The 19,407-nt window shown below is 49.2% G+C and overlaps 1 protein-coding gene across 2 annotated transcripts; it reads left to right on the plus strand.

Annotated features, from left to right (window-relative positions):
• The first annotated feature begins 68 nt into the window (after positions 1 to 68).
• On the plus strand, positions 69 to 19,401 carry PRPF8 (pre-mRNA processing factor 8). Of its 2 annotated transcripts, none has more exons than XM_026861492.1 (42): positions 69 to 181; positions 265 to 433; positions 1,097 to 1,261; positions 1,360 to 1,585; positions 2,177 to 2,382; positions 2,675 to 2,800; positions 2,878 to 2,983; positions 3,506 to 3,696; positions 3,875 to 3,994; positions 4,072 to 4,261; positions 4,442 to 4,561; positions 4,882 to 5,016; positions 5,127 to 5,256; positions 5,634 to 5,830; positions 5,935 to 6,141; positions 6,231 to 6,394; positions 6,742 to 6,868; positions 6,994 to 7,186; positions 7,517 to 7,704; positions 7,908 to 8,146; positions 8,676 to 8,822; positions 9,067 to 9,277; positions 9,607 to 9,723; positions 9,809 to 10,056; positions 10,241 to 10,420; positions 10,857 to 10,992; positions 11,536 to 11,705; positions 12,020 to 12,149; positions 12,323 to 12,469; positions 12,716 to 12,876; positions 13,223 to 13,414; positions 13,981 to 14,218; positions 14,464 to 14,592; positions 15,170 to 15,283; positions 15,427 to 15,600; positions 15,849 to 16,042; positions 16,379 to 16,618; positions 16,713 to 16,854; positions 17,703 to 17,843; positions 18,062 to 18,201; positions 18,373 to 18,575; positions 19,143 to 19,401. In XM_026861492.1, exons 1-42 carry the CDS (start codon positions 82 to 84, stop codon positions 19,295 to 19,297), a joined length of 7,008 nt encoding a protein of 2,335 aa, XP_026717293.1. In that variant the 5' UTR covers positions 69 to 81; the 3' UTR covers positions 19,298 to 19,401. The 2 variants fall into 2 exon arrangements, with proteins under 2 accessions (XP_026717293.1, XP_026717292.1); XM_026861491.1 differs by having other exon boundaries at positions 1,360 to 1,578; positions 2,170 to 2,382.
• Positions 19,402 to 19,407: the final 6 nt, after the last annotated feature.

The following is a 19,407-nucleotide window of genomic DNA, read 5'->3' on the forward strand; positions in this document are numbered from 1 at the left end:
CTGGCAGGAATAGCGGGGGAGAGGCTGGGGGTGGCCCCGTCCCTGCCCTGAGCCCCTCTCCACCCCCGCAGGTGCGTCGCCATGGCCGCCGTCTTCCCGTACCGCGGCGGCTGCGCCCCGGTGCCCAGTCCGCTAGCGCCGCTGCCCGACTACATGTCTGAGGAGAAGCTGCAGGAGAAAGGTGGGTAGGACCGGCCCCTGCACCCCCCTCCTCCCAGGCGGGACCGGGCCTGACCCCGCCGGTCTCTCCCTCCCTCCCCGCAGCCCGCAAGTGGCAGCAGCTGCAGGCCAAGCGCTATGCCGAGAAGAGGAAATTCGGCTTTGTGGACGCGCAGAAGGAGGACATGCCCCCCGAGCATGTTCGGAAGATCATCCGCGACCACGGTGACATGACCAACAGGAAGTTCCGTCACGACAAGCGCGTCTACCTGGGGTAAGGGAGCCCCCCGCTATGTGACACCCGGGAGCCGAGCTGAGGCCTCTGCTGCTGCCGTGTCACACCTCCTCGTCGATCGTTAAAGGGGGAGCTCCTTTTCCAAAGGGCTTCCTGCATCAGTTGTTAATAGAAGGCGGCATAGTAGCTCAAGGAGGATGGGATAATCAGTTGCACGAAGGCAGTAGTGCAGAAGAGATAAGTGAAGGAAGTTGTTGCTTTGAATTTATGAGAAAAACATCACCCTGGAGAACACATTGCTTAGGAAAAGTTGGGGGAGAGTATGAAGTAGCCAGGGTATGTTTTTTGCAAGCTTAAAAAGCATTGTGAGCACTTCTGTAACATTCGGGTTCAGAGAGGCTTCTCATGCACATCATCATCATCATCCCTTGCACAAACTTACCATTACCCATAAAAACTGCAGAAACTCATTTGAAATTTTTGCCTGTAACATTCTTAACGTGTAACAATCTCTTGGAGGTCAAACCAGTGGAATATGATTTGGTAGCACAAGGATAGAACAGGAAGTTTGTGGGTTTATCACTGGAGGCCTTTATAAATGGGTTAGCTGAGCAGTTTTCAGGAGTAAAAGGTGTAGAAGGAATTGGGCTGTGTCTTTTGAGATCCCTTCCCACCCTGATTTTCCTTGAATTCTGACTGTAGTGCTCTGAAGTACATGCCTCATGCTGTTCTGAAGCTCTTGGAGAACATGCCGATGCCCTGGGAGCAAATCAGAGATGTTCCGGTCTTGTACCACATCACAGGCGCCATCTCTTTTGTGAATGAGATTCCCTGGGTCATAGAGCCGGTGTACATTGCTCAGTGGGGGTAAGTGCGTTCTTCCTTCACCCAGGTGGGAACTTGTGAACAAACACTCGTGCGTCCACAATAAAAATGACATTTAATGGTCTCTGGGTTTCTGCCAGGTCGATGTGGATTATGATGAGGCGAGAGAAGAGGGATAGACGTCACTTCAAGAGGATGAGATTCCCCCCGTTTGATGATGAAGAACCCCCTCTGGATTATGCTGATAACATCCTGGATGTGGAGCCCCTGGAAGCGATTCAGCTGGAGCTGGATCCAGAGGAGGATGCCCCTGTGCTGGACTGGTTCTATGACCACCAGCCGCTGAAAGACAACAGGAAGTATGTGCCCCTCTGGTAGCACAGTTTGCTGGGAGTGGGGAGAAACAAATGCACTACCTATAGATAGCAGTATTTAATTTTCAATTGTGTCATGCTGGGCTACATGTGATGTTGGTGGGGAGAAAAAAGCCTTCCCTCAAGGATGAGAGGGAGAACCTGATTGTTGTAAAGCTACACCTCTTGTCTTGAGCATCCTGAGAGGGCAAACAGGGCTGCTCTGTCCAGGAGGGCTGCTGCCCAGTTAACTGCTAAAACTGTGATGTTTGTTCCTGTGCCGTAAGGGTGACAGCCTAGATTGTCTGTTTGGAATTTGATATTTACTAAGACTGCACAGACGTGGTGTATCAGTTTGGATACAGAGGAGGAGAGGAACTGGAGCAGTCAATATTTTCTAGGCAGATGTAGTTCATAGTGGTCTTCCAGCAGTCCTGCAGCCTTTCTTTCCATCTGGAGGGGCCTATGTGTTGGCTGTCCGTGATATTCTCTGCAGATGATGGGCGTTGATGGGTGTTTAATTATTTCTGGTCCTTTGGTAAAGGCCCAGTTGTCTTCTGGTTGTGTAGTGAGTGTCTGTACGTTGTTCTTCTGCAGGTACGTAAACGGTTCAACATACCAGCGTTGGCAGTTCACTCTCCCGATGATGTCCACGCTGTACCGCCTGGCCAACCAGCTGCTCACCGACCTTGTCGATGACAACTACTTTTATTTGTTTGACCTGAAAGCATTCTTTACCTCCAAGGCACTGAACATGGCTATTCCTGGAGGTCCCAAGTTCGAGCCTCTTGTTAGAGACATCAATCTTCAGTAAGTGTTGGGTTTAGGAGGAGGGATAAGTGGTTATCTGGGAAAAGGGCTGTGACTATTAACGTGTTATTGGGTGTCTTGCTTTGGGTGAGCTATTGCTGGGTGTTTTCTCCCTGTACCATTAAGTCTCCCTGTACCATTAAGTGATATGCTTGTTGCTTTGGACACTGGGTGGTTGTTAGTGGAAGTCTAAAGGAAAAGAGCTGATACCATATCTTCAGTCAAAAATGTTTGCCTTTTTGTCCCCCTGAGTGCTCATATAACAAATTTTTTTTTTTTTGTCTCATTTGAGGGATGAAGACTGGAATGAATTTAATGACATCAACAAAATTATCATCAGGCAGCCAATCAGGACAGAGTACAAAATTGCTTTTCCATACCTGTACAATAACTTGCCACACCACGTCCACCTGACCTGGTAAGTACGGCAGCCTCAGGAGCAGAGAGAGGAGGGGAAAGCTGTCAGGGTGATCTAATGCGTGTTGTCTTTTGCAGGTATCATACTCCAAACGTTGTTTTCATTAAAACAGAAGATCCTGATCTCCCAGCTTTTTACTTCGATCCACTGATCAACCCCATTTCACACAGACATTCTGTCAAGGTGAGTCACTGTCTGAGAGAGCTTGTGATAAACCCTACATGTGGAGGTGGTGGGGCTTTAGCATCTTGCTTGTAACCTTGCTTCTGATGCACACGTAGATATTTCAGGAGAAAGCAATAGCCCTTTCACACAAAAAAAAACCAACCCACAGTTTTCATTTGTAGTCTTTTTCTGCTTCTGGAGTTGCACAAAGCTGTCTCCTTTGGTCTCTGTAGGGTAAAGCTCAATGTGTAATTAACAGTGATATTTTAGAGTCTTCTGGTAGGTTACTATCTTTTTGGTTGCCCTTGGTGTGTTCGCAAAGCTGACATCTCCCTTGAGATAACACCTATCTCGGAGTCTAGTAGCTAACATTAGTTCTCAGGCCCGCTGGGGCATTGTAGAGTGCTTTTTGCTTCTTTGATACTCAGCACTGTCGCACCTCTACCATGAGAGCAAAGAAATGGTTTTTACTTGGTTAACTCTGAAAACTGAGCTAAAGCAACCAGGAGACAGACGTTGTGTGGTTTATCTGCATTTCAGAGTCAGGAACCGTTGCCTGATGATGATGAAGAGTTTGAGTTGCCAGAGTTTGTGGAACCTTTCCTGAAGGATACCCCGCTCTACACAGATAACACAGCCAACGGCATTGCCCTGCTTTGGGCCCCACGACCCTTCAACTTGAGGTCTGGGAGGACTCGGAGAGCTCTTGATATCCCACTGGTCAAGAACTGGTGAGTTCTTTCCTTGTGGAAGGGGTGTTCTAGTGATGGTGGTGTTATTATCTTGTTACAACAAAAATAAAGACATCCTGTGGTGATTGGTTTCTGGAGATTTTAGGAGAGTTTCTAGAGACTTGTTCTCTAATGGAATGTGAGTTATCTGAAAGTTTGAAACATGGTTTATCTGTAGGTACCGTGAGCACTGCCCAGCAGGCCAGCCAGTGAAAGTGCGAGTCTCCTATCAGAAGCTACTGAAATACTATGTTCTGAATGCACTCAAGCACAGACCTCCCAAGGCCCAGAAGAAGAGGTAGGTGGGGGTCTGCTCAGTGGGAACTGCTGATCTCTGATGAGGATTCAGCTGATTACAGTCTTTGCTCTCTCCAGGTACCTGTTCCGCTCCTTCAAGGCTACAAAGTTTTTCCAGTCGACAAAGCTGGACTGGGTGGAAGTAGGCCTGCAGGTGTGTCGCCAGGGCTACAATATGCTGAACTTGCTGATCCACAGAAAGAACCTGAACTACCTTCACTTGGATTACAACTTCAACCTGAAGCCTGTGAAGACCCTCACCACTAAGGTAACAGTCCATGTGCTATTCTACTCAAGTAAAGTTCATCTGAAGATTGTTAAGTAGCTAGTGCACTAAGACAGGCCACAGTGCCTCAGCTGTTCAGTTGTGGTCAGTCTGTACAACATCTGAGCTGTTTTACTCTCACATAACATTGTTACATAAATCTTGGATTTTTGTCTCTTTCAGGAAAGGAAAAAATCTCGGTTTGGTAACGCTTTCCATCTGTGTCGAGAGGTTCTACGGCTGACTAAGCTGGTGGTGGACAGCCATGTCCAATACAGACTTGGAAATGTGGATGCGTTTCAGGTAGGCTCATTTTTTTACTTTTTTTTTTTTTTTTAAAGGTTAGGAGGAGAAGTGAGAGGAGAAGCAGAATATCTGGACAGGCTTATATAGTATGCACAAAATGGATGTTGCCCTGTTGTTGTAGAAGAGGAGGAACAATGAAAGCATGCAACATTGCATGAAATTCTGCTTTTACCCTAGTTTATAAGAATTAATCGTTGCATGAGTCAGTGTTAGGAGCTTTATATGCCCTAATACTCTGCTCCTGGCAGTAAAATAAACCTGGCTTCTTGAGGCTGTGTGTGTAGTGTTTATTGTTGTCTCTGCACCCTGTGTTTCAGCTGGCAGACGGCTTGCAGTACATTTTTGCCCACGTGGGTCAGCTGACAGGAATGTACCGGTACAAATACAAACTGATGAGGCAGATTCGTATGTGCAAGGACCTGAAACATCTCATCTACTACCGGTTTAACACAGTGAGTTCCAACTTCCCACGTGATGGTGACCCCACGTAAACTGAGCAGGGAGGGAGGGATATGGGAGTGTCAGTAAGTGGCCTGCTGTTACCATGTCTCTGTTCTTCCAGGGGCCTGTGGGCAAAGGTCCTGGCTGTGGTTTCTGGGCCCCAGGCTGGAGAGTATGGCTGTTCTTCATGAGGGGCATCACGCCGCTGCTGGAACGCTGGCTGGGGAATCTGCTGGCCAGGCAGTTTGAAGGTCAGTGCACGGCAGATCTTTGATGGGGGAGGAGTGTGTGGTAAAGATTAATGCTATTTACTTGCCAGCTGGAACTGCAGTTTTCTGTCCCATGTGGTGGTCTGTATCCATGCTCTGTGTCAATCCCAAGACCTAGAGTTTAGAGCTCTTAAGAAATCAGTACCCCCAGCATAGATCCCAAATGGAAGTGGCATTCCCTGCTCCATAGCACTATGGGGTCCACAGCCTCCTTTCTAATCACCTACTCCGAACTCATCAGTGATGTTGTGGCAGTGTAATTTCTTCAGACATCTGTACCTCTGTGCATTTCCATATTAGGAGGAAGAGGAGCACTACCCAGTAATGTCAGAGCTGCTGAAGTACTTTGCTTTTTCCAGGCCGTCACTCCAAGGGTGTAGCAAAGACCGTCACGAAGCAGCGTGTGGAGTCTCACTTTGACCTGGAGCTGAGGGCGGCTGTTATGCATGACATTCTGGACATGATGCCAGAAGGAATCAAACAGAACAAAGCCAGAACCATCCTGCAGCATCTGAGTGAGGCTTGGCGGTGCTGGAAGGCCAATATTCCCTGGAAGGTAAGTCTCTCGCTTGGCCTTTTGGTTCAATTTTAACATCTAGGTGGAACTGCTCTAGTGAAGGTTCCCACTTCTGCTTCCCTCAAGTTTCTGTCCCTCCCCAGGTGCCAGGGCTGCCAACTCCTATTGAGAACATGATCCTGAGGTATGTGAAGGCAAAAGCTGACTGGTGGACAAACACAGCTCACTACAACAGGGAGCGGATCCGTCGGGGCGCCACCGTAGACAAAACTGTCTGTAAGAAGAATCTGGGCCGGCTGACCAGACTCTACTTAAAAGCTGAACAGGAACGACAGCATAATTACTTGAAGGTACTTCTGTCCTGCCTGAAGTTGCCCAAATTGGTGCTATTTTCATGGGGAAGCTTTCACTGATTAATTCTGGTGGTGTGGTTCTGCAGGATGGGCCGTACATCACTGCTGAAGAGGCTGTTGCTGTGTACACAACCACAGTGCACTGGCTGGAAAGCAGAAGGTTCTCACCCATTCCTTTCCCCCCGCTGTCCTACAAGCATGACACCAAGTTGCTGATATTAGCCCTGGAGAGGCTAAAGGAAGCTTACAGGTAAGCAGTGGGAAGTGATTGTGTTTTGAGGCCCAGACATCTGCACTGGGAGAGGCGCCTGAAGCTATTTTGTTACCTGTTATTCCTGGAATTATGTTGTAGAATTCACCCTGGTGGATGGGTGAAGGCTGTATGTTGTGGTACTGCCAGGGGTGACAGTGGGTTCTTCATGGACTCTGCTGCTTGGGGCAAAAACAATGCCTTGCTTCTCAGCTTGGAGATGTGGATTGTGAAGGGTTATAGGTCTTGTCCTGATCTGCTTGGCTGAAGGGTATTTCATGAGTTTAATGTGGTGGACATTAGTTTGTTCATGCTTAGGTGCGTGAGCTGTTCTTTCTCACTTTCAGTGTGAAATCTCGCCTGAATCAGTCACAGAGAGAGGAGTTGGGTTTGATCGAACAGGCTTATGATAATCCCCATGAAGCTCTCTCCAGAATCAAACGACACCTGTTAACTCAGAGAGCCTTCAAGGAGGTAAGTGTCCTGGTGAAGGCCAGACCATACTAAAAATTAAGCTGCATTCTGGACCTAAATGATGCTAAGACTTAATGTTCTCTATAACTAAACTCTAAGGCTCGGTTTTTCCCCTTCTATTTTAGGTGGGTATTGAGTTCATGGATCTCTACAGCCACCTAGTTCCTGTTTATGATGTTGAACCCTTGGAGAAAATCACAGACGCTTATCTGGATCAGTACTTGTGGTATGAGGCCGATAAGCGAAGACTCTTCCCTCCATGGATCAAACCTGCTGACACTGAACCTCCTCCACTGTTGGTGTACAAGTGGTGCCAAGGTTAGTGGGGTCCTGTATTTCATACAAAAATGAGTTTTCTTATTGGGAGTTTGCTTCCTACAAGTCCCCTGGGAGCTGAGTTTTCATATTTGCAGCTTGCAGTCAATAGTCATTACAATCAGAGACTATATCTTACAGGTTCTTCTGAAGGAGGAGAACTTCCATAGCATTTGTGGTTGATTACAAATTTCTGTTCCCATTTCTGGATAGATTGGAAGGACCAGCGGCTGACAAATCACACATTACAGGAAGCAAATTGACTTCCTGTGCCCAGAACCATGCTGTGCTGTGTTGTGTCAGGTAACACAACGAGCTTGTTTGTCTCCTCAGGCATTAATAACCTGCAAGATGTTTGGGAAACAAGTGAAGGTGAATGCAACGTGATGCTGGAATCTCGATTTGAAAAGATGTATGAGAAGATTGACCTGACGTTGCTCAACAGGCTGTTGCGTCTTATTGTTGATCACAACATTGCTGACTACATGACAGCCAAGAACAACGTGGTGATCAACTACAAGGTGATGATTGCTATCAGGAAGGGGAGTATGTGGACTGGAAAATGGAGAGGTTTTGGACCCATGGGGGAGGAGGGGACACAAGACTTGCCAGAGAAAGAAGTGATGAGGAGTAAGAAAACCTTAGTCCTGCTAAAGAGAACTGCTCGGGTAAAGGTCTGTGATGTATTGTGACAGGTTCTCACAATTCCCCTTCGTTTCCTCAGGACATGAATCACACAAACTCCTATGGGATTATTCGTGGGCTGCAATTTGCTTCCTTCATTGTCCAGTATTATGGGCTTGTGATGGACCTGCTGGTGCTGGGTCTGCACCGTGCCAGTGAAATGGCTGGGCCTCCCCAGATGCCAAATGACTTCCTCAGCTTCCAGGACATCGCCACGGAGGTGGCCCATCCCATTCGCCTCTTCTGCAGATACATTGACCGTATTCACATCTTCTTCAGGTGAGAGCTCTGGGGCCCTGCTTTCCTCAGGTGAACTTTTGTTCTGGCATCTTGCAGCAGATGCTGTGGAAGTGGGAATTAATACGCTCCTGCTCTAGGGTTTTCCCTTTGCTAAGAAAGGTCAGGAATATTTGAATTGACAGACTTCCAAGAAAAACTGTCCACATGCCTCCTCTTGCTTTCTCAGTTTACTTTTCTGTGGGCTTCACTGGATCTCTAGAAAAGCAAGAATATCAAAAGTTCAACTGTTACAGATTTTCCACTGGTAAAAGAAGCCTTTTCTGGCTTCCCAGCAAGTGGACATAAAATCTGATGTCTGTTCATGGAAAGATAACCCAAGCAGTCATGGGTTGCTCTGTGCTAATGAAACAAGCCCCCTTCTTCAGTGGGGGGATACAGAAATTGGATTGTTACCTTCAGACATGCTATGGGAAATAGCTGTCCATAAGCAAGCCCTCCTCTGTCAGGGCAGACTGGTGTTCTGAGAAGCTGGTCATCTAACTCCAGATCTTATTCTGTGTGTTTCCAGGTTTACAGCAGATGAGGCAAGAGACTTGATTCAACGTTACCTGACAGAACATCCAGACCCCAACAACGAGAACATTGTAGGCTACAACAACAAGAAGTGCTGGCCCCGGGATGCTCGGATGCGCCTCATGAAACATGATGTGAACCTGTAAGGGCTGCAACCTGGAAAAAACAAGTGGTGGGCGAGTGGGCAAATTAATTGTAATAAATAGCTGTTGGAGACTGATAGGCAGGTGCTCAGGAAGAAAAGTAAGAAGAGGTGAGGGGTGTGTGCCGCGATTCTGGCAGTGAGTGAGGGGTGTGAGAGACAGTGCTAGGAAAGTGTTGAAAACTTGCCCAGTTTCTATTTTACTTCAGTAACAGCCTGTCACTGTGCACATCTTGTTTTTCAGTGGCCGTGCTGTATTCTGGGATATCAAGAACCGTTTGCCTCGGTCAGTCACCACAGTGCAGTGGGAGAACAGCTTTGTCTCCGTATATAGCAAGGATAACCCCAATTTGCTGTTTAACATGTGTGGGTTCGAGTGCCGCATCTTGCCCAAGTGCCGCACCAGCTACGAGGAGTTCACCCACAAGGATGGTGTCTGGAACCTGCAGAACGAGGTAGAGGGAGGCTCTGATGGCGGGGAGAGCAGGCCCTGCTTGGCCTCTAACTGGCACCAGAGCAGGATTTGTACCTGCTGGGAGGACGTGCCTCACAGTGTCAGTTTGCCAGCTCTGTAACTGGGACCACTAGCAAGTAGAGTTACAGTGAACTGGGTATGAACTTTCCTTCCTGGGAGGGATGAGTGGGGCTCTGAAGCTGTAGAGCTGCTGTTCAGCCTCTTCCCTCCCCATTTTGCACAGATGTCTTATGGCAAGAGCTCACCTTATGGTCTGCACTGGCAAAAGGGGGCTCCTGGGAGGGAACTGATGTCCCTGTGCTCTTATAGGTCACCAAGGAGCGCACGGCTCAGTGCTTCCTGCGTGTGGATGATGAGTCTATGCAGAGGTTTCACAACAGAGTGAGGCAGATCCTCATGGCATCTGGCTCCACAACCTTCACTAAGGTGAGGTGGGAGGAAGATGTGGGACAGAGTTTTCTGCAGGTGCTTGGGGAGCGAGATGAGAACTGATCCTTGCTTTCCTTTCTAGATTGTCAATAAATGGAATACAGCTCTGATCGGCTTGATGACATATTTCCGGGAAGCTGTTGTAAATACTCAGGAGTTGCTTGATTTGCTGGTGAAGTGTGAGAATAAAATCCAGACTCGAATCAAAATTGGTCTGAATTCCAAAATGCCCAGCCGTTTTCCACCGGTGGTGTTCTACACCCCTAAAGAGCTGGGGGGGCTGGGCATGCTCTCCATGGGCCACGTCCTCATCCCGCAGTCTGACCTGAGGTGAGTTGTGCTGCTTTAATGCTTGCATGGCTAGAGTGTTCTGTTAGATGCTCTTTCCTATAAAAATATCTGAGAATGCCAAACTGCTGTGTTACAGAGATACGTTGCCTTTACAGTAGGTCGTGGCAGTGTGACCTGTGAAGTCCTGTCACTCTGACCTCACTCTTGTGCCTCTCTGCTCCAGGTGGTCCAAGCAGACAGATGTTGGCATCACTCATTTCCGCTCAGGCATGAGTCATGAGGAGGACCAGCTCATCCCAAACTTGTATCGTTACATCCAGCCATGGGAAAGTGAATTCATTGACTCCCAGAGGGTATGGGCAGAGTACGCCCTTAAGCGACAAGAGGCTATAGCCCAGAACAGGTGCGTTTCCCTGTCTGTGTGAGGACAGGCAGCGTGTGAAGTCTTGAGCTGTTTCAGGGTTCTGGAGACGTTGCTGGCCCCATGGTACGTGCTGCAGGCTGCTGCAGCGCTGCTGCCTCCCCTCTGGTGGAGGTGTGGACTCTGCAAACAGAAAGTGGGCCCTTGGCACAGGTTAAGGGAAATGGTATGTCAAGTAAAAGCTGACATCAGACCCGTTTATGCATTTAAAAGGGCAGGTGTTTTCTTTTGGCTGGTTGACATGGGTGTATTCATGATGGTTATAGACACTTTGAGCCTCGGAGTGCTTGGCATTTTAGAATGTCTCCTGCCAGAGCCCCAGGGTCTGTATTACTTATGTGATTTCCTCACTTGAAATATTCATTAATGCTTTGCTGTAAAACTGAGACATAACAAAGTGTGGGCATTTTTTCTTCAGGCGTCTGACACTAGAGGATCTGGAGGACTCGTGGGACAGGGGAATTCCTCGTATTAACACCCTTTTCCAGAAGGACCGACATACCCTCGCTTATGATAAAGGATGGAGAGTCAGGACTGACTTCAAACAGTATCAGGTATTGACTGGGAATTTCTCTAGCTGGGTGTGAGGTTCAGATACCTGTTCCAGACAATGTCCTTTCACCTTGCGTTATCGCAGATGCACTTCCTTGCCACATGTTGGGACTGGTAGAAGCTGTTGAGAATCAAACTCTCCAAAACATGTAGCTAGCCACTTCTGAAGCATTTGGATAGATTGCAGTGTCTTGGGGAACACCACACTTAGCACAACTGAGTATTAAGAAATCAGTTCTGGGTAGAGGGGGAAAAAGGTCTCAAAACAAACATTCCAAAACTGTAAGTTTTAATAACAGTGGAAAAATTTATTATTTAAAGCCTCTGATGGTAGCTCCATAGAAGGTCAGTCCCTGAGAGATAAAAACACCGTCTTAAATTCTACCCAGCTTGAATTGCATAGTGACACTGACTGAACTCATGTTGTAGATGAGCTGTGTCCTCCAGAACTGAGGGCATGAGGCTTTTTACTTGTTTGCTGATGTCATCACCTTGGTTTTTACAGTTGGTGCAGCCAGGTTCAATGATGTGAATTCAATTTCCAGGTCCTGAAACAGAACCCGTTCTGGTGGACGCATCAGCGCCACGATGGCAAACTCTGGAACCTGAACAACTACCGCACAGATATGATCCAGGCGCTTGGTGGAGTGGAGGGAATCCTGGAGCACACTCTCTTCAAGGGCACTTACTTCCCCACATGGGAGGGTCTCTTCTGGTAAGAGAAACCTTGATGAAGCCTCATCTTGCAAACTGAGCTTAGTGGTGCACCAGGAGAAGTCCTCAGCTCAAGCCGTACTTATTCTGCTGAGCCTTTTCTGTTTTTCAGTCATCGCTTCAGCACAACTGTAGTTCAGTTGTGAGGGCTCCTGGGATTGGGCTATAGCCAAGCTTCGTGCAAATCCATAGAAATTTCTTTGCATGAAACAATCTTTCCCCACTCCCAGCGTTTGTTCCCTGCCTCTGTTACATGTGGCACGTGGCAGCCAGCAGAGCTGAGAGACATCTTACGCAATTGTCTGCCCTTTCTAGGGAGAAGGCCAGTGGCTTTGAGGAGTCCATGAAGTGGAAAAAGCTGACAAATGCCCAGAGATCAGGTTTGAACCAAATTCCAAACAGAAGGTTCACGCTGTGGTGGTCTCCTACCATTAACAGAGCCAATGTAAGTACCTGGAGTTTGTACCTGTAAAAACTTCCACTGAAATGAGAGCAGTTAATCCATTTAATTCTTCAGAACATCTCATACAGATAAACCTCCTTATTAGTAGCTGTTCTGTTTTCTAAGCTCCATCACTTGTGCTGTTGCACATTCTCACAGCTGCTCTTTCTCTGCAGGTATATGTCGGGTTTCAGGTGCAGCTGGATTTGACAGGTATCTTTATGCATGGCAAGATCCCCACACTGAAGATTTCTCTCATTCAGATTTTCCGAGCTCACTTGTGGCAAAAGATCCATGAAAGCATTGTAATGGATTTGTGTCAGGTGAGCAGTATGTTAAATTGATCTGTTTCTGTGCAGTGCACGCTCTTTGTGTACCAGTGGCCTCCTGCCAGCGACAGAGATTGTCCCGGGGATTGTGGCAGGGCTAGCCCGCCCTTCTTCAGCAATTTGACAGAGAAAGGGAGGAAATGGGATTTTCTTGGGTGCCTTTTTTAGCTCTTTGCGGAGGATAGATTCTTCAACTAGATTGCCTGAACACAGCTCATCCTTTACTGCCTTTTCCCCAAGGTGTTTGATCAAGAGCTGGATGCTCTGGAGATTGAGACAGTGCAGAAAGAGACCATCCATCCCAGGAAGTCATACAAGATGAATTCCTCCTGTGCAGATATCCTTCTCTTTGCTTCCTATAAGTGGAATGTGTCACGTCCATCATTGCTTGCAGATTCCAAGTGAGTGTTTTCCTCTTCCCTCTCCTTGATCCTGCTGCAGAGCAGAGCTGCTGAGCCTGGTGTCCAGAGCTAAAGTCTTTATCTTTTGGGCATTTAGGATTGGTTTTCTTTGGGGACACAGGAGGACACAGTCATGCCAGGCAAAGTGCAGAACTAGTTTGAGTAGTTGCTTGCTGCATCTCCTAGCAGTGCCTTCTGCAAAAGAAGTTCCTTTTCAGGGTGGTATGCAGACAGTAGCTGCCTTTGGTGATTGTGTTTGGTGGCAGTTACTCTCTGTCAAAGATGGGCAGCAACTGCAGGAGAGTTTCGTGCAAGATTAAATTGTTCTGGCCTGCTTTCTCCTCAGAGATGTGATGGACAGCACCACCACTCAGAAGTACTGGATAGATATCCAGCTGCGCTGGGGAGATTACGATTCCCATGATATCGAGCGCTATGCAAGAGCCAAGTTCCTGGACTACACCACAGACAACATGAGTATCTATCCCTCTCCCACTGGTGTGCTCATCGCCATTGATCTGGCCTATAACTTGCACAGGTGAGATCTGCCCCTTCTGTATTTGAACTGTACTTGGTAGTTCCTGGCTCTGTCTTAGTGCCTCTCCAAACTGGGTTGTGTTCTGGGCAGGGGAATGAGGGGCGAAGGCGGAAGCTGGGGTGTGCAGTCAGTGGCGTCAAGCATCCAGGCATTTCTTCCGCGTTGCCTGATTTGCACTTATTCAATGATTCAGTTCTCCCAGATCACTAATAATCTGTTTTCTTAGAGGATTTCTGTCAGACTCTTCTAAAGGAACTGTTTATTCCTCACTGGAGAACCAGGGAGGAGATCCCAGTAAGCAGCTCTCTGCTCCAGTGTGGTTGTTAGAGAAGACACAGCTTTTCTGGGAGTGCAGCATGTGTGTGCTGTGGCTTCCCACTGAGAGGAGGTGTAGGGAAGAGCTGAAGGTGAACAGCTCCCTGGAACACTGTGAGAGAAATCGTGCAGTGGTGTTCAGCAGGCAGAAGGTGCCCAGCTGCTGCATGGAGAGGCTTGTGCCTAGCTGTTGTCCCTTTGTCTTGGAGCTGATGGCAACAACTCGCTCTTCTCCTGTTTTTCTTCATCAGTGCTTATGGGAACTGGTTCCCTGGGAGCAAACCTCTGATCCAGCAAGCTATGGCCAAAATTATGAAAGCGAATCCTGCGCTGTATGTGTTGAGAGAACGAATCCGCAAGGGGTTGCAGCTGTACTCCTCGGAGCCCACGGAGCCGTACCTTTCCTCCCAGAACTACGGGGAGCTCTTCTCCAACCAGATCATCTGGTTTGTGGATGACACCAATGTGTACAGAGTGACCATTCACAAGGTGAGGCCGGAGGCGTATCTCGGGGGAAGGGACAGGGACTGCGAGTGCCCTGTGCTCAGGGTGGTGTGGAGGCACACATGATGGAGAACAAGGAATCCATGGTCCCAAGTTTTGGCAGGTGTGCACAGAGCAGCTCTTGCATTTCCCCTGCGGTTCCTGCTCACAGCACACAGCAAGTCGGCTGTTCTGTAAAGGTGTGGACAGGCTGCATTTATCTCTCTTCGCACTTTTGCTTGTTTTCTCAGACTTTTGAAGGGAATTTGACCACAAAACCCATCAATGGAGCCATTTTCATCTTCAATCCCAGAACTGGACAGCTCTTCCTGAAGATCATCCATACGTCTGTGTGGGCAGGACAGAAGCGTTTAGGACAGGTAGGGCCTGGCTGCCTGTCGTGCCTCGGGCTGCGAGCTGGGGGTGGGCTCCGCTTGGGGCACTTGGCTTGAGCAGAAAACATCGTGAGGGTCTTCATCTTCCTGCCTCTCAACAAGTCTGGAGCTCTAATTTCCAGCGTGTAACCTATGCTGAGGCAAGCGTCAGCACGGGATGGAAAAGTGAAAGAATGCAGGTGTTGATGTTGCAGGGTTTTTATGGCTCTGACGTGTGAAGAGCTGACATCTTCAAGTAGGGCTTGAGAAACAGCACAGTGCTTACGGCTACAGCAGATCACCTGCGCTTGGCTGTACATCCAGTGCGGTGAGAAGCCTCTCAGGTGGCAAAGCCAATGAGCTGTTTTTTCTGAGCCAGTCAGGAGTAACTGAACTCCAGGAACGGGAACTGCTGTCTGTGATCAGTAAGAAGAAAATGCTGGGCCTTGGCGCTGATCTGGAACAAGCCATAAATTCCAGTTGTATTTTTAGGATTTGGTTTGAGTCTCTCTTAATTTCCGGAGACGTGGAGACGTTGCTGTTGGCAGAGGGAGATTTCTCTAACCCTGCTGTCTTTCTGTAGCTGGCCAAGTGGAAGACTGCTGAAGAAGTGGCTGCCTTGATTCGGTCACTTCCTGTGGAGGAGCAGCCCAAGCAGATCATCGTGACTCGGAAGGGCATGTTGGACCCACTTGAGGTAACAACGCAGATACTGCTCTCTGAGGACATACAGAATCTTTGGGAGATTGCAGAACAGTCCTGCATTCCTGTGAAGGACTTGATCTGAACCAATGTTCTGCAGCAGTTGTGAGCTAATTCCTCTTCTCGATTAAACTCCAGGTGCACTTGCTGGATTTCCCCAATATTGTGATCAAAGGCTCAGAGTTGCAGCTGCCCTTCCAGGCCTGTCTGAAAGTGGAAAAGTTTGGTGATCTCATCCTGAAGGCTACTGAACCCCAGATGGTTCTCTTCAATCTCTATGATGACTGGCTGAAAACCATCTCTTCCTACACGGTAAGCACAGTGTGCCTAGTCTGCATTTTGCTTTGCCATCGGTAAATGAAGCGGGAGCCAAGAATGGCTCAGAAATCCATCCCAGTTTGTTGCTTGGGAGCACATGGCTCTGGGTCTGCCTCAATTTTCCTTCAGACTGATTTCACTGGCACTCCCGTGGAATATTGGTGTGCCCAGAGGAGTGCTGAACTAGGGCCTTATCTATTTGGTTTCCTTTTTCTGACTAGCTGTGTCTTTTTGTCTCCAAGGCATTCTCTCGTCTGATCCTGATTCTCCGGGCGCTACATGTGAATAATGATCGAGCCAAAGTTATCCTGAAACCAGACAAGACAACCATAACAGAGCCTCACCACATCTGGCCAACCCTGACAGATGAGGAGTGGATCAAGGTGGAGGTGCAGCTGAAAGATCTCATCCTTGCTGACTATGGCAAGAAGAACAAGTAAGCCACTGTCCAGCTGCAGTCACCCTTCCTGCTCTGGCAGTATGGCCAGAGTGCTCTTTGTGGAGAGTAGATTTTTAAAGGGCCTTTGGCAATGAACTGTCAGTTTTGTAGGGAACTGGTTATTATTATTAATTGCTTTTTAGTAAGGCACATAAAAATGTCTCCACCAAGCCTTTCTGATCTGCACATGATGTGATTTGGTCCCTCCTCTTGTCTAAAAAGTTGTTTCATTTTTTCAGAGCACCCCAAGTGGATGTTACGAGCTTGTGCCTTGGGGAGAAGAGTCCAGAATGTATTTTGAAATGTCTCACTTGGGTGGATTTTCTCTTTCAGTGTGAACGTTGCATCCCTCACACAGTCAGAGATCCGAGACATTATCCTGGGCATGGAGATCTCTGCCCCATCTCAGCAGAGACAGCAGATTGCAGAAATTGAGAAGCAAACCAAGGAGCAGTCCCAGCTGACAGCCACACAGACCCGCACTGTTAACAAACACGGGGATGAAATCATCACCTCCACAACCAGCAACTACGAAACCCAGACTTTCTCCTCCAAGACCGAGTGGCGAGTCAGGTAGGGATGCCAGCAGGGCTGTGGCACGGTGGGAAAGGTCAGAGTGCTCGGGAAGGGATCTGTGCACCCTCTCATAATCCTCTCCTCTTCACAGAGCAATTTCTGCTGCCAACCTCCACCTGAGAACAAACCACATTTACGTTTCATCAGACGATATAAAGGAAACAGGCTACACCTACATTCTGCCCAAGAACGTGTTGAAGAAATTCATCTGCATTTCGGATCTGCGAGCCCAGGTGAGTGTGTGGTGAGCCTGTGGCAGTTGTAGCCCGCTGCTGGGGCACGTGCCATGTGTCCAGTTTGGGGCACCTCAGTACGAGAGAGATCTCGAGGGGCTAGAGTGAGGGCAGAGGAGGGCAACGCGGCTGGGGAAGGGCCTGGGGAATAAATCCTGTGAGGAGCCAGGGAAGGAGCTGGGGGTGTTCAGTGTGAGGAGGAGGAGGCTGAGGGGAGATCTCATCACTCTGCAGCTCCTGAAAGGACATTGCAGAGAGGCTGGGGCTGGGCTCTGCTCACGGGGAATTAGTGACAGAACAAGAGGGAACGGCTTTAAACTGCAACAGGGAAGGTTTAGGCTGGACATTAGGAAAAAAATTTTCACAGCAAGAGTGGTCAGAGAGTGGAATGGGCTGCCCAGAGAGGGGCTGGAGTCCCCATCCCTGAGTGTGTTTAAGGGTCGTTTAGATGAGATTCTGGGGGATGTGGTGTAAGGGAGAACTTGCAGAGTCCGGCTGAGGGTTGGACTCTGTGATCCCGAGGGTCTTTTCCAACCTGAATGATTCTGTGATTCTCTGACCTTGTGGTGGAGGGCTGGTTGCTTGGCGCTGTCCCTGTGAAGCCCTTTGTGCTCTGGACAGATACTACAGCTGAGCACACAAGTTCTAGCCAAGTCCTGATGGCTCCTTGTCGCCCAGACCTGGCAGAGGGAAACTCAGTGCTGAACAAAACTACACTGTTCTCCTCTAGTGAGAACCTGCTGGCTGAGAGAAACTCTGCTTACGCACCCAGGGCAGGGCCCACCCACCCTCACACGGTTACAGGGAGGTTTCTTCGAGGGTTCTGAGGCAGGTGTTTGTGTTCCTAGATTGCAGGTTACCTGTATGGTGTGAGCCCTCCCGATAACCCCCAAGTGAAGGAGATCCGGTGCATTGTGATGGTGCCCCAGTGGGGAACGCACCAGACTGTGCATCTCCCGGGGCAGCTGCCCCAGCACGAATATCTCAAGGTGAGTTGTGTGTCTGCCCCTGCTGTGGGTGCAAGATCACTGCCTCCCGTAACGGGGACCCGAGGCGGTGGGGTGGCTTCTGTGGCCTGATGTGGGGCTTGTGAAAGGCTCAACCTGGTCTGGGATCAGGTGAAGGGAAAGATTTTGGTCCCTGTGTGCTTTTTGCGAAACGGTTGGGTTTTAAACACCTTTTGTTTCTCTCTGAAACTTTTTGTCAGGAAATGGAACCTCTGGGGTGGATTCACACCCAACCAAATGAGTCCCCTCAGCTCTCGCCGCAGGATGTCACCACCCATGCCAAGGTCATGGCTGACAACCCCTCCTGGGATGGGGAGAAGACCATCATCATCACCTGCAGGTGTGAGGCAGGGAGGCTTCTGCCCCAGGGGGGCCTGGGGGTGCCGTGCTTGGGAACACATTGAGGTCTCAAAACTAAAAATCTGGCAGATAGGGAACATTTGCTCATTTCTGGTTTCCCTCCTTCGCTCCAGACGATTATTATTTGCCCTTCTTTCTGCTCTTCCCTCAGTTTTACACCAGGCTCCTGCACGCTGACTGCCTACAAGCTGACCCCGAGCGGCTACGAGTGGGGCAGGCAGAACACGGACAAAGGGAACAACCCCAAGGGCTACCTGCCCTCCCACTACGAGCGGGTGCAGATGCTGCTCTCGGATCGTTTCCTCGGCTTCTTCATGGTCCCGGCACAAGGGTCCTGGAACTACAACTTCATGGGTGAGCTGCCCCGGGCAGGGGCCGGGAGGAGAGGCAGTGTGAGTAGGGTGGGGAGGAGAAGGAAACAGCTCCTCGGGGACGTGTCCCTTACCTGTTTGGCAGTGGCTGGCAGGGCTACCAGCATTATGGTCTCCCCTGTCCGTGGTACCGGCACTGGGATGTCAGTTCTTGATGATTTTTCAGTGCACACTCTGATAGAGGGGAAAAATAGTCGCCTTTGTGGGTTGTAGTGTCTGGTCTGTTGCTGCTGAATAATTAATCTCTGTCAGGCAGCAGAGGTGATAATGGAAAATGCAAGAGAAAAGCTGTGCTGGTACGATGAACCACAGACAGCAGCAGAAGGGATCAGGAATGGAGGAGAGGGGCGGACAGAACCCTTGGCTGGCTGAGCAAGACTCTGGGGATGTTGCTCTGTAAATCTCTAGGGGCAGGAACCCAAAGGGTGATGAATTTATGCCTTTAGAATTCTCTTGTTCTTGCTTAAAAATTACCTTGTGAGGGTAGAGGGTTCCTGAGGAGGGCTGGAGGCAGGGGGTGTGCAGGGGGATGATGGCCTCTCTCTCCCAGGTGTTCGCCACGACCCCAACATGAAGTACGAGCTGCAGCTCGCCAACCCCAAGGAGTTCTACCACGAGGTCCATCGCCCTTCTCACTTCCTCAACTTCGCCCTGCTGCAGGAGGGGGAGGTTTACTCCGCCGACCGGGAGGATCTCTATGCTTAGTCCTCACCCACCCGCGCCCCCCCCCCTTAGTGTTGTTGATATTCAACAGCGTCTGTGTGTCCCCCCGCTGCCCCTCGTCCCCTTCCCCCCTCCGCACCGTGTTCTTGTAC

Source organism: Athene cunicularia (assembly GCF_003259725.1).
Source record: "Athene cunicularia isolate RWA chromosome 19 unlocalized genomic scaffold, athCun1 chr19_part1, whole genome shotgun sequence".
Taxonomy (NCBI): Eukaryota; Metazoa; Chordata; class Aves; order Strigiformes; family Strigidae; genus Athene; species Athene cunicularia.